General features: G+C 42.2%; 1 protein-coding gene across 1 annotated transcript; it reads left to right on the top strand.

Annotated features, from left to right (window-relative positions):
* Nucleotides 1-11,049: 11,049 nt before the first annotated feature.
* LOC106982908 (olfactory receptor-like protein OLF4) lies at nt 11,050-13,792 on the top strand. The gene is given in 2 exon segments (XM_053219724.1): nt 11,050-12,201; nt 12,204-13,792. Coding segments are annotated over 2 exon segments (1,029 nt in total). The 5' UTR covers nt 11,050-11,192; the 3' UTR covers nt 12,224-13,792.
* Nucleotides 13,793-14,119: the final 327 nt, after the last annotated feature.

The raw sequence follows: 14,119 nt of genomic DNA, 5'->3' as shown, positions 1-14,119 counted from the left end.
ATTTCAAAACACTCTCTGTTACTACACAAATTTCTTTCTTTCTTTCCTTCTTTCTTTCTTTCTTTCTTTCTTTCTTTCTTTCTTTCCTTCTTTCTTTCTTTCTTCCTTTCTTTCCTTCTTTCTCTTTCCTTCTTTCTTTCTTTCTTTCTTTCTTTCTTTCTTTCTTTCTTTCTTTCTTTCTTTCTTTCTTTCTTTCTAACAGTTGTTCCTGTGCATCTACTTATTGAAGCATAGAACATTTGTGTCCACAGCTGAAGGGATTTAGTTTTTGAGGTGAAGGATTGCTCAGTGTTTTCTATGCTTTATCATGGAATTTTCTTCCTGTTTCTACTTGAGAACTTCCAGTGCTACCTGTTAATATGACACTCCCTGATATTATACATAAAATAACTCACTTTTCTTAATTTTTGTCACAAATGCTAAGGGTTGGCAAAGGAACAGTATCAGCCCCATCCATTTCGTGCCTCCGCCCTGCTCTGAAATCTCTCCCACCTGCATGACCAGAGGATGCTTCATACGAGAGCTGGATGTCCTGCTGGCATGTGGTTCAGGGTCCCCAGGTCTTCTGCACAAACGTGCATGTCCTACAAACTCTCCCCGTTACCTTGAGGGGAGCCTACATATAGTCACTTGTTCATCAAGTCACAGGAAATAGACTTGAACCACAGAAAGATGACAACCACTCTCCTCAATTTTCGGACCATATGCCACAAATAAAAAGCAGCACATGTCTGATCACCTCAAGTCTGTTTGCTGGGGTGATTGTGTCAGCCGAGTGTTGCTGTATAACAAACAGGCTGTTCTTATCAAACGGGATATCATAATGATGTGGGGATGCCGAGCACAATGGTGAAGAAAGAATTCTTGAGACTTTTTATGATGCAACAAGGTGCGTTTATTAGAGCTTGGAGATAGGACCTATGGGCAGAAAGAGCTACACTGGGATTGTAAAGAATGACTGATCATATACTTTTAAGTTTATGGAGGAGGGGAGTAGAGATAGCATGTTTCTAAGGAATTCCTTTATGCTGAAAGTGAGGTTTACGGGGCTATGGAGGTCTGGTTCTTGTCAAGATAAGGTTGCTTTTCTTGTCTAATAAAACATTAACATTAACGCAGCCTCGAGTTCCTGGACGTGACTCAGGGATTTGTCAGTGGGCTGCAAGTTGTAAGGACACTAATGTTTAGCTACATTTCTCTTGCTTTTGTTCTCCTCATCAATGATAGCTTTAGCATCAAACGGGATCATATCGGGAAGCATTTCTTTTTCTTTTTAACATTTATTTATTTTTGAGAGACAGAGAGACAGAGCGCAAGTGGGGGAGAGGCAGAGACACAGAATCTGAAGCAAGCTCCAGGCTCTGAGCTGTCAGCACAGAGCCTGATACAGGGCTTGAACCCTCAAGCCGTGAGATGATGATCTGAGCCAAAGTCAGATGTTTAAGGGACTGAGCCACCCAGGACCTCCGGGAAGCATTTCTTATCTCTGCTGGGCTCCTCATGTGTCTGTGGTCTGGTACGAATCTCTCTGTTGTGTTTCTAAGGCTCATCCATGATGCTGTGTGTGATTGTAGTGCTCTACTGTCTCAGCCAATTTGTGGTCTTATTACTACATTTCTATGTGCAGGTTATTCTTCTATTTATAAATAAAATGAATTATCATGTGAATTCTTTGCATTGAATCCCAGTATTCCTACACCCGTTTGTAACATTGGTTTTCCTTCCCTGTTAGAAAAGCTATCTCCCAAACCTGTAAAGGAGAATCATCTATCTGTGCTCTCTATCCAACCCTTAGCCTGCACCATAGATATGTTCCCAGTTAATTAATCAGAGTATAATTACACACAATACACCACATATTTAAAGGGTACAGTTTGATGAATTAAACGAGCTACATGAAAATTCATAGCACATAGTGCAAGTTTCCATTTGTGTATAATTTAAGCTTTAACTGCTTTGTTAGGTAATTCTTAAGATTATAAACTCCCCAAGCCTCTCTTTCCTTATTTCTGAAGGCAGAGTGGATGCTCAACATAACTTCCAGTGAAATGTAAGGAAAGAATGAAATGCATGGATATACATTTTTTACTCCAAGGAAACCATTTAAGTGTAGTGGTTGTGTCTTATGTGTGTGTGTGTTTGCACACATTTTTCTTTCTTATAATGTGTACACACACAGATGATTTATGATTTCATCTTTGTGTTGAAAGGAGACTTGAGAAAAAGTTGGAGAGGATAGCACTGGAGAGGAAGAACGAATGGTTGAATCAACCTAAAATAAAAAGAAGCAGAGATAAAGACACAAAACGTTAAATTACAATGAGTGAACTTAACTTTTGTTTTTAAATTTATGTATTTAAATTAAGTTAGTTCACATACAGTTTACTATTGGTTTTAGGCATAGAGCCCAGTGATTCATTGCTTGCCATGACACCCAGTGTTCTTCCCAAGTGCCCTCCTTAATGCCCTTCACCCATTTAGCCCATTCCCCCCCCCACACACACCTCCTCTCCAGCACCCCTCAATTTGTTCTCTTTATTTAAGAGTCTCTTATGGCTTGCCTCTCTCCGTTTTTATCTTATTTTTCCTTCCATTCCCCTGTGTTCATCTATTTTGTTTCTTAAATTCCACATATGAGCAAAACCATGGCATTTGTCTTTCTCTGACTGACTTATTTCACTGAGTATAATACCGTCGAGTTCCATCCATGTTGTTGCAAAAAGATCTCATTCTTTTTGATGGCTGACTAATATTTCATTGTAGGGATATATTACATCTTCTTTATCCATTAAAGAGCACCTGCACCCCAATGTTTATAGCAGCACTATCAACAATAGCCAAACTATGGAAAGAGCCCAAATATCCATTTACTGATGAATGGATAAAAAAGATGTCGGTGACCCTAATTTTGATCATGAGTTCCCTTCCTATTTTGTTGCCTCAAGGACATTATAGTCAGACCACATCACATTTATGCACACAGGAATTCACTCTACCACCTACTGGGCAGAAGATCTCCAAACTGTTTTAATTTTTTTTCTACATATTGTGGGGTCTTTAAAATATAATTTGTTGTCAAATTGGCTAACATACAGTGTGTAAAGTGTGCTCTTGGTTTTGGGGGTAGATGCCCATGGTTCATCGCTTACCTCGTATTGTGGGTTGTTAAAATGTAAATTGCCCTTAACCAAGGGAAGCTAATGAGTGAATCAAGAGGCTTAAATTTGGTTGTCTCAAATAATTTTATTGACTGTGTCAGTATGAGATTCCTACCGCTGCTGTAAAATATCTCCACACTAGCTGCTTAAAACATACACACCCTTACAGTTCTGGAGTCAGAGCTCGGAAGGAGCCTCATCAGGCTAATAGCAAGAAGTCTGCAGGGTTGACTTCCTACTGGAGGCTCAGGGGAGAATCTGTTTCCTCTCCATTTCCAGTCTCTGTCGCCGGTCTCCTGCATTCTCTGGTCATGGCTCTCCCTCCACCTTCAGAGCCGACAGGGTAGCAGTTTCAAGTCTCTCTGACACCAACTCTTTTGACTCCCTCCTCAACATTTGGAGGACTGTCGTGACTACCTTAGTGCCACCTGGGCAATCACAGCTAATCGTTGTATCTGAATGGCAGCTGATTGGCAGCCCTGTTCAATCTCCTACCTTGATTCCCTGAGCTCTAGAAAATACCACGTTCGCAAGCACTGATTAGGATGTGGACCTGCTTGGGAGGCTCCTCCTCTGTCTTCTAAAAAGTCTTTTTCAAAAGTGTATTGTTTTCAGGTGATTTGACTAGTTTATACATTATGCTCTGTCACCATGAGAGCAGCTACTGTCTGTCCCCGGGCTGCACCGTTACAATAAATTGACCGCATTCCTTATGCTGGGCCTTTTATTCCCATGACTTATTCGTCCCATAACTGGAAGCCCGCACCTCCCACTGTTGTAACCTTGTGTGTCAACTGTACTAAAACTATTACAAAATAATAGATACATGAAAAAAACAAAACCTGGGTGTGTTATTTTGTGCCACACTAGTGCCTGCCTATAAAAGAAACAAACACAGAATTGACACAGCCTCCAGAAGGAGGGATACACTATTCCCTCCAAATTACATGCAACGATGATTTTTTGTATAGGAGATCTCTAAAACTACCTACATCTGTCTCTAACACAGGATCACACCCTTGCTAACCAAAGAGTGGTACACGGACTGGAACTTGCACATAAATAACAAGTGAGAGCTTGTCAAAAATGCAGAAGCTCTGGGCCACCCGGGGACTATCACTCAGATGCTGCATTTGCAGCAGGATCCGTGTGGATTCATAAACATTTGTAGACCGTGTGAGGTTGGAGAAGGGCTGGTCTGGAATAGGTTTTCTCACTTGTTGCACCAGACCTTTGGGACAGCTTAAGTCTATTTTTGGAGGCTGCTTTCTTGTGGACGAGGTGTTTAGCAGCATCCCTTCAGACGTCACCAGACATCCCTGGGGGAAAATTCATTTCTGGTCCAGAACCACTGCCCCCAAGCTTGAGAACCAGAAGCATCCCGACAGAATCCCACTCAAGGCCCACATCCTCAAGCACTGACTTCGGGCAGATCACTAGATGCCGCCAAGCACATTCCCGCCTGGAGAATGGAGTTTAGAAATGGAGTTTCTCAGGGACGACACGTTCACAGAACACTGAATTAAACATTCCCTGTAAATGCTCGATACAGGTGATAGCATGTGCAAAGACCTAAGTATACCTCTTATAATTAACAAGGCCTTTATAAGTGGGACTAAGTGACAGCTTTTAGCTTGAGATAAAGTAAGAAATTCCTAATTGCAATGGCAAACGTACCTTGAACCCAATGTGCGTAGTGCCCAAGGTTTATTATCAGAAGAACCGAGTTCTCCACCTCCTTTAAGAGAAGAGTAAACACGTCTGGAGATAGCTGGGTCCCCACCGCAAGTTAATGCTTTGAAGATAAAGAGACCTAGTCCAGGCAGGATCCCTCAGTCTCAGACCTGGAGGAAACCGTAACTGGGAGCTGAGATAAGGTGCTGGGAGATTTACTCACCAGGAGGGAGGCAAGTTCAAGGAAAAGGAGCAAAAAAAAAAAAAAAAAAAACAAGCCCATCCAACTGGATTCCCTACTTTTTTTCTAATGTTTAGTTTTGAGAGACAGACACTGAGAGTGGGGAAGGAGCAGAGAGGGAGACACAGAATCTGAAGCAGGCTCCAGACTCCAAGCTGCCAGCACAGACCCCAACGTGGGGCTCGAACTCACAAACCACAAGACCATGACTTGAGCTGAAGTCTGACGCCCAACCGACTGAGCCACACAGGTGTCCCTGAGAATTCACTACTTCTAAACTGGTCTCTTGGGAACATGATTCATTAGAGAAATTTCCTTTGTGTGCAAACGTGTTCCGCTTGGGAACTGTGCTGGAGTAAGAAGAGGGAATATATACCTAATGAGCAGACACAGGGAGCTGTAACTATCTCCTGGTCTCCTGTCTGTCAGCCCGTGCAACCTTGCACAGGAAGGGGCATGCTTTTCTGTTTGTTCTGAATCCTAGTTCTGGCTGAGGACTGATGTTTCACTGCCTCCTGCAGTCTCAGGTGAGGGCAGAGCTTTAGTCCCTATCATCTGCTATCCAGGGAAGAATTCAGGCTTCCACAAGGAGACCTTCCCATCAGACACCCCAGCTAGATGAGTCCAACAGCCCAGTGGACCGTGGGTGAGAGGGCCAGAGAGAATGGAAGCCAAGATCATTAACTGTCACCACTTGAGAGCCAATCCAACTTAGCCTAGAGCAAGTGGTCACGGTGTTTGTTTGCTTAATTAAGTAATTCATGTATTTATTCAGTGGCTGTGTCAGTTTCAGAGTGCCATTCACACTCTTGAAGAGCTTTCTTATTCTTTTTCATTCAATCGCTATTATGGCCATGCTAGGAAAACTATGTTGAAATTGTTAAATTCAATGTGTGTTTCTAATCGAGTATAATTTTGTCCCCCAGGGGACATTGATCAATGTCTGGAGACACTTTGTCTGTCACGCTGGAGAGGGGTGCACAGAGGTCAGGGATGCTCTGAACATCTTACAAGGCACAGGACGCTCCCCACCACAGGGCAGGCTCTGGGCAGGATGGGTGCAGAGACTGGGAAACTCCTGGTTAAAGAATGTCTGTATCTGTAACACAGCTGCTTTCAGGTTCTGCCTTCAACCTTCTAACACTTACTCTTAGGCCAACAAATTCAGAATAACCCTGTGGCTCCTATTTGAAAGTTTCAACCACAAACAATGTAACAGCCCTGTAAGGTTTTTTCCAGGCTGCTGGGTGAAAGAGGCAGTTCTTGTTATTTTCCTAAACCATCCCTCAGTTTCAGCCAAGGTCATATGTTTGATGACCGTCTGATTGGTTTTATTATTATTATATGCCCATAGGTTATCCTCCCTCCCTCTCTCTCTCTCTCTCTCTCTCTCTTTCTCTAAAACATTATCAGCATTTCAAATGATTTCCTGAGATCATTGTTTCTCAATTGATTTTTGCAACATATTTTGATCATAAAAATTTTTAATTTTATTTAAATAAATCTATCTTCTTACTTCTGAGATTATGGCTTTATTTAGTGGTTTTGCTCACCTGTGAGTGTTATATGTAGTTTCCTTGATGTTCTGCTATATTGTATGGTTACACTTACACTGGGGTCATAATCTCTCTGAATTTTTGTGAAGTGTCTGAGGAGGGGACCAGTTGCATATTCTTCCAGATAGATATCCATTGCTGCCAGCACTGGTTTAGATATTCATTTATTCTAGCTGTTATATACCAATTCAACCTTTTCCAACTAAACCGAAATAAAACCTTGCCATATGGTCAATGTCCTTATACATTGAGACCTAATTTCTGACTCATTTAACAAATAAAAACTGAGCATTCTAGGAACATTATATATATTTTTTCATGTGTAGGCCATTGACAATTTAATTATGAATCCATGTTGATATCCTTAATAATTTCTTTTCTATAGCCAATTTCAGTTAGTTTTTATGTTTCACATACTTTTGCTGTGGACAGTTGTTTTCAAACTACTCATTTTAACGTGGTTGCATCATCCCTTTATTTTTTTCATTCTATAATTTTTCATATCCTTGGGTTTTTCATATTAACCATATAGTGACATACATTTCTGACAAAAACAAAAGTGAACAAAGAAGGTGAAATCCCTTCACTAGCATATGTTTCTGCATAGCACCAAGGACAGAGAACAATAATATAAATATACGGATGGCATCATGCGGTCAAGCATAATCATATGAAACAAGTTATTTGGTACAAAACTGGACTGTCGTGATGTCGAGAGCATTTACAGAGCATGGTCTGGGGAAGCCTCTGTCCACTGGCTGACATACAGAATAAGGATTCGAGGTGTCCCTTCGGTTTGTGAAAAAGAGACCAATACCCAAAGTCCAAGAGTATCAATGAGAGGACGTCACATAGGGAAGGGAGAGGAGCCCCTGGGTGGCTCAGTGGGTTAAGAGACCTCTTCTTGCTTTCGACTCAGCTCAGATCTCACCGTTCGTGAGATCCAGCCCCTTGTTGGGCTCTGTGCTGACAGCATGGTGCCTGCTTGGGACTCTCTCTGTCCCTCCCCTGCTTGTGTGCTTGCTCTCTCTCTCTCTCTCTCTCTCCCTTCTCCCCTGCTTGTGCTCCCTCTCTCCCTCCCCTGCTTGTGCTCCCTCTCTCTCTCTGAAAGAAAAAAACGTTAAAAAGAGAAAGGGATAACAGGGCTGCCCTCACCTGCTGTCAGCCCCCATGAAAACGAACTGCCCAAGTAATGATGCAAGAGGCACATGAAAGCGAAGTCTTCCGTGGTTGACCTTGTAACTGCGCAAGTTGCAGCCAATCACGTGCACTTCCTTTTGTGAAGTGTTGGCTTATCCCCTTGCTCATTTTTTCCCTTGGCCCCGCCATATGTAAGGTGTTTGACATTAGGAAGATATCAGCACTTTCGTCTTTGGGGGCAGTTAAATGTGTTCTCACATAGTTTTTGCTGGGCATCAGGGGAGGTGGTCGGGTGCAAAGCTTCCAGAAGCGAGGGAGGTTCCTGTTTGTCACAATCCCTCGGGGACCCCCTGAGCTTACTGCATCCTTGTTCTGTTGTCCTAGACTCTGGGTCTTGTCTAGCAAGAGAGGGGACACAGGATTGTAATGCAAGAGAGGCAAATGTCCAGGAGGAGACAAGAGCCCCAAGTAAGTGTCCTTGCTCTGTTTTCATTAGGAGCAGAAGGCTTACAGGTGTGATGGGTGGGCACAGAGACAATGGAACCGTCAACATTAACTCATGGGCGTGGGGGAAGCTGGGGTTTGAAGACGTGTGGTGTTAGGGGTTTGGGTCAATGCAAAACAAATCCTGGTGCCAGGCAGATGGTTGTTTACACCAGACATGAGGTGCCACCTCTGTTTACCTAAACTGGCCTAGGGCGCAAGCCAGACAGAGCAGGCTACCTTAGGGTCCACAAGGCACCCTTCTTTTGCTAATTAGCTCCCCTTGGGGCAACTTCATAAAAGCTTATCCCCTTGCTGAGGTCTACAGCCCTGTTTATCCATTTACCTAATTTTAGTCCTTCCTTCCTGGGAAAGCAGCTTTCTGCTATTGTATTCAGTTGGGGGGTGTTTCTGCCCTGAATACCTAAACTTTTTACCTCATTTTGGATGCTTCTATCCTGAGATTTCCTATTCCTATACTTTTGTCCTATACTGGGACCTTTGCCCTGTTTACCTAATGTTGGATGCCTTCATCCTGTGGCTTCTCTTTCTTTATGCCTTGTTAACTCATCGGTGCAAGCTCAGGGAATTCCTAAGCTTATTCTCCACACTCTGCCTCATCCATTTCATTCACCATCCCTCTGTCTTTCCACTTATTAAACATAAGTTTGTGAAATACACAACAGGAGATGGCTATCCCAACATGGAGCTTCAACCTCATTTGCCCATGGGAGGCTTAGGAATTAACACTTCCAGGAACCACTTCTACATTTTTCAGGGGAAAGATCGCTGATCTGGTCTATTTGGGTTGTATCCATTCCCAGCGTAACCTGGATGGCGGGGGTGTAAAGACAGGGATTACACAACCCAGAAGACCACGGTGTCCTGTGTGTGTGTGACTTGTAGAGGGTGATCAGTCCTCACAACAGGGGTCAGGACTCCTAATCTCAAGGTGACACAATACAGGGGCCAGAACTCAGTCAAGAGCAGGCACCAAGATGGGGATCTGTGTCAATTCATGGGACGGCTTTGCAGCACGCTAAATACAGAGGGAGAGGTAGTGTGGACAAGAACGGCCCTGTGCCTTAAGGTCACAGTAGTAGCAGAGAGGTCACTTCCTTCATCACATGTCTGACAGCATCTATCATCAGTGTCCCTCAGGCTCATTCCCCTTGTAGCGCCGGCTTCCCTTTTTGATTTGAACACTTGAAACAAGTACATTCCTCAGGGCCTTTGCACTGGCCATTCCCTCTGCTGGGCACATTTCCCCCATACTCCCACATCTACCTCTCTGTCTTATCAAGGTCTGTGTTCCAATATCATCTTGTTGCACAATTTGCCCAAATACCTGTAATAGGTCGACTTATAAGATATCAGAAAGCTTATTGTATATAAGTTTGGCTTAAACTCACCTTTCATGAATAATTGAGATAAAAGCTTATGCAGTTCCCTATTAGGGTTATCGGAAATTACTAACCGCCCTATCTCGCTTCCGTAACTTCGTCTGCTTGCTAAATGGATAACTTAGGTTGCAAAACGCTCCCTATCCCTTCTACCAAGATCTGGCCTAGGCAAGACCAACATGTAAAAAGTCTCCAACTCACTGCCCCACAGTATCTTAGGGCAAACATAGCTAGCCTCCTGTAGCCTGGGAGTAAACTGTGACCTATGTAAGCTTAGAAGGACCCCAGAGTATGAGATGTTGAACCAGTGTTTGTTTTGGGCTTTCCTAGAAGTGCTGTTCCTGTTCCCTAGATATTAGTTCTGCTTAAAACCACATTTGCTGAGTTAGTGAGAAATAAAACTTCCTCTTAACTGCTTGTTTGAGCTTTTGTAAACCTGCTTGGCATACTCACCCTTCCCCATTCTCGGGCACCGCATCCTGTTCGAACTAGATAGAAGATTAATATTGTAAACAATGTGATTCAGCATTCAACTAGCTAGGTCAACAAGTTATATTTTGAAATTCTTCAGGACTGTGTGATTGGTGCCCATCTTATATTTTAAAAACCTACAACATTGTGTGATTGGTGCCCGCCCTTTCAAACTGCCACCCTTGTGCAACCTGATTGGTCGATACAGCCCTTATAAGACATCCCCAAAGTTTGTTCGGGGCCAGGCTTTCGGGACCTGCTGTATTTCCCTGTCTGGCCCAGCCGTAATAAACGTGTTTTGATCCTGTTTTTGCTGTCTGGAGTTCATAAGCGATTGCAACTTACAACAAGGTGTCTAACTTTGGTCATTTTAAACCCCCTTAGGACAAAAAACTTTAAATTGATAGGTTACCACCAAAACTAACGTCTGTGTGTCACAATATAATTGGCTACCATGAGATGTTGTAAATTGTAATTGGTTAACTAAATAATGACGTATTATGACTTGCTAAAATCCATATAAGCTCACTGCTACCTTTGTTCAGGGCCATTCTCTGCACTTTTCTCCTTAAGATCAGGAGATCAGGTTTGGCCCAGCCGTGAATAAAATCTTGCCTTGCTTCTATTCAGCATCTGGTGGTTTTTTTCGACAGCACCCTGTTTTAATACCCACAAAAATAGAATGCCCTATTTGCTTTGTTTTATGCCTGTTTTTCTTCTCTTCATAACACTCCTCACCATCTAAAAAGTTATACAACTCTCTTATTTGCTTATATTTTTTCTCTATCATTGTAGGACTTTTTTTCTTTAACACCTTATGCTCTTTCCTTAGATAGTGCCTGACACATGGTCAGCACTCAATGTATATTCCTGAAATTCTTGAAGAACTTCTTAGTAAAACTGTAAAATATATGATCCCTTAGGAAAGAAGCTGATTGAAAAAAACACACATAACGTATCAGATATGTCCGAGTGCATTCCTGAAGGGGACCGTATCCACATACAACATATTAAAATGAATTTCTGGACTCCAAACTATAAAAGTAGTATTTCAATTCTGTGAGTAATGAAGGTTTGTGTGAAATGTACTCATGTCATTTCCTTCTTTCCAAGAAGCCACCTCCACCACATGGAACTGAGAAACAGAACACAAATTTCAGAATTTTTTCTTCTGGGATTTTCAGAAGAACCAGAACTGCAGCCCCTCATATTTGGGCTTTTCCTCTCCATGTACCTGATCACTGTGTTTGGAAACCTGCTCATCATCTTGGCCGTCAGCACAGACCCCAACCTCCACACGCCCATGTACTTCTTCCTGGCCAACCTGTCCTTTGTAGACATTTGCTTCACCTCCACCACTGTCCCGAAGATGCTCTGGAACATCCAGACCCAGAGCAAAGTCATAACCTATGAGGACTGCATCACACAGATGAACTTCTTCATAATCTTTTCAGTGTTGGATGACTTTCTCCTGAGTGTGATGGCCTATGACCGGTTTGTGGCCATCTGTCACCCCCTGCACTACACAATCATCATGAACCCCCAGCTCTGTGGACTCCTGGTTCTGGTGTCCTGGATCATGAGTGTTCTGTATTCCTTGTTACAAACCTTAATGGTATTGCAGCTGTCCTTCTGTACAGAGGTGGAAATCCCCCACTTTTTCTGTGAACTCAATCAGATGATCCAACTTGCCTGTTCTGACACCTTTCTTAATGACATGATGATGTATTTTGCAACTGTGCTGCTGGGTGGTGCTCCCCTGGCTGGGGTCCTTTACTCTTATTCTAAGATAGTTTCCTCCATACGTAGGATCTCATCAGCTCTGGGCAAGTATAAGGCATTTTCCACCTGTGCATCTCACCTCTCGGTTGTCTCTCTATTTTATTGTACTGGCCTGGGAGTATACCTCAGCTCTGCTGCTACCCAGAGCTCACACTCGGGTGCCACGGCCTCGGTGATGTACACGGTGGTCACGCCCATGCTGAACCCCTTCATCTACAGCCTGAGGAACAGAGACATAAAGGGCGCTCTGAGGAGATTCTCTGCAATGGCAGCTATAAAAGGGCTAATTGTCTTGGGCTGGAGAATTTCCCATGACGGCTAGCCTAAGAGGTTTAGACTCAGAAGTTGTGATTTTTAAAGCAAATTCTGTACATAGAATTTGCTTCCTTATTTCCTGGAAGTTTTATTTTTTTTTAACTACTCAGTACAATTTAGTCAGTCATTTATTAAATTTTTCCCTCTCTCTGATATCCAACAATTTTCCCTTCATTTTCTTTCTTTATTTCTAAATTGATTCCCAACCTGTGATATGGAAAAATTAGGAATTCCCATTTATCTCATTGAATTCCTTGGGTTTCTTAAGAATAATTTCTTCCCAAATGACAAAAATCACCCCCTTCAAGATATCTTTAGTTTTACTAAGAGAATAGACATTTGTTACCATTCTGATGGAAAAATTCAATTTGGTAAGTAAGCCATTTGTTCCTATCCTATCCTATCTTATCCTATCCCATTCTATTCTATTCTATTCTATTCTATTCTATTCTATTCCATTCCATTCCATTCCATTCCATTCCATTCCATTCTAAATCTGAGACCACAGTTTTTCACTTTGTGTTTGCCATTCCCTTGTGTATCTCTACCTCCTCTTCCTGATGAACATACTAGTGTGTTTCATAACAGGCCATTGGTTTTATTCTCCTAATTAGGATCCTGTTCTCTTCTGGCTGTATGGCTTCATGGCTGTATGTCACCATTGCTTACATAGTCGCTGGCAAACTGATTATCAAATACTTGTCTACCAGTGGAGTCTACACAGAAAGGAAATTCGAATGAATAGAATGACTTACTATGCTTGTACCCCAATGTTTATAGCAGCACTTTCAACAATGACCAATGATGGAAAGAGCCTAAATGTCCATCAACTGACGAATGGATAAAGAAATTATGGTTTATATACACAATGGAATACTACATGGCAATGAGAAAGAATGAAATCTGGCCTTTTGTGGCAACGTGGACGGAAGTGGAGAGTGTTATGCTAAGTGAAATAAGTCATACAGAGAAAGACAGATACCTTATGTTTTCACTCTTATGTGGATCCTGAGAAACTTAACAGAAGACTATGGGGGAGGGAAAGAAAACAAAAAGGTTAGAGAGGGAGGGAGGCAAACCATCAGAGACTCTTAAAAAGTGAGAATAAACTGAGGGTTGACGGAGGGGTGGGAGGGAGTGGAGGGTGGGTGATGGGTATTGAGGAGGGCACCTGTTGGGATGAGCACTGGGTGTTGTATGGAAACCAATTTGACAATAAATTTCATATTAAAAAAAAAAGAATGACTTACTATGGCCTTCAAGTCAAAGATGACCTCGATTATGATAAAGCAAATTTTAAATTGTCCTTTGTATTAGTATGCACTACATTTCTTTTCAAGTTGTACATCTCCCAGTCAAGTATGGAATACCAGTGGCAATGTTTAAGGGCATTTATTTGCTGGGGTGAATGATGGGTTAACCTGTTACAAGCAAAACACTTATAAATGAAAACTATAAAATATTGCTGAAAGAAATTAAAGAAGACATAAATAAATGGGATGGCATCCTGTGTTCCTGCTTTGAAATTTTAAGTTTTAAATTTAATTTTAGGATGGGCTTAAAAAATTTTCCCCAACCCCCCCATTTGTTATTTCCATAATGACATTCAATCTGTAGATTTTTTCGGTAGTGTTGACATCTTAACAACTTTAATTCTAATTTAAATTTCTTCTAACACAGAAGCACAACTTTGCTCTCAGACTGTGCCCCACAGACCAAGACCTGTAGCATCAACAACATGAGGGAGCTTGTAAGAGAAGCAGAGTTGCTGGGGCCCCTGGAGCCCTGATAAATCAGAATTTGTATTTTAACTACAGACCCTGGTGAATTGTGTGCACAGTGAGGTTGGAGAAGCCTTAGTGTGGAGCAGGTTTTCTCACCTTCTCACCATTGACC

Source organism: Acinonyx jubatus, chromosome A2, assembly GCF_027475565.1.
Source record: "Acinonyx jubatus isolate Ajub_Pintada_27869175 chromosome A2, VMU_Ajub_asm_v1.0, whole genome shotgun sequence".
Taxonomy (NCBI): domain Eukaryota; kingdom Metazoa; phylum Chordata; class Mammalia; order Carnivora; family Felidae; genus Acinonyx; species Acinonyx jubatus.
Note: the sequence above shows the minus strand (reverse complement) of the source record. Positions and strands in the feature narration are given on the sequence as shown.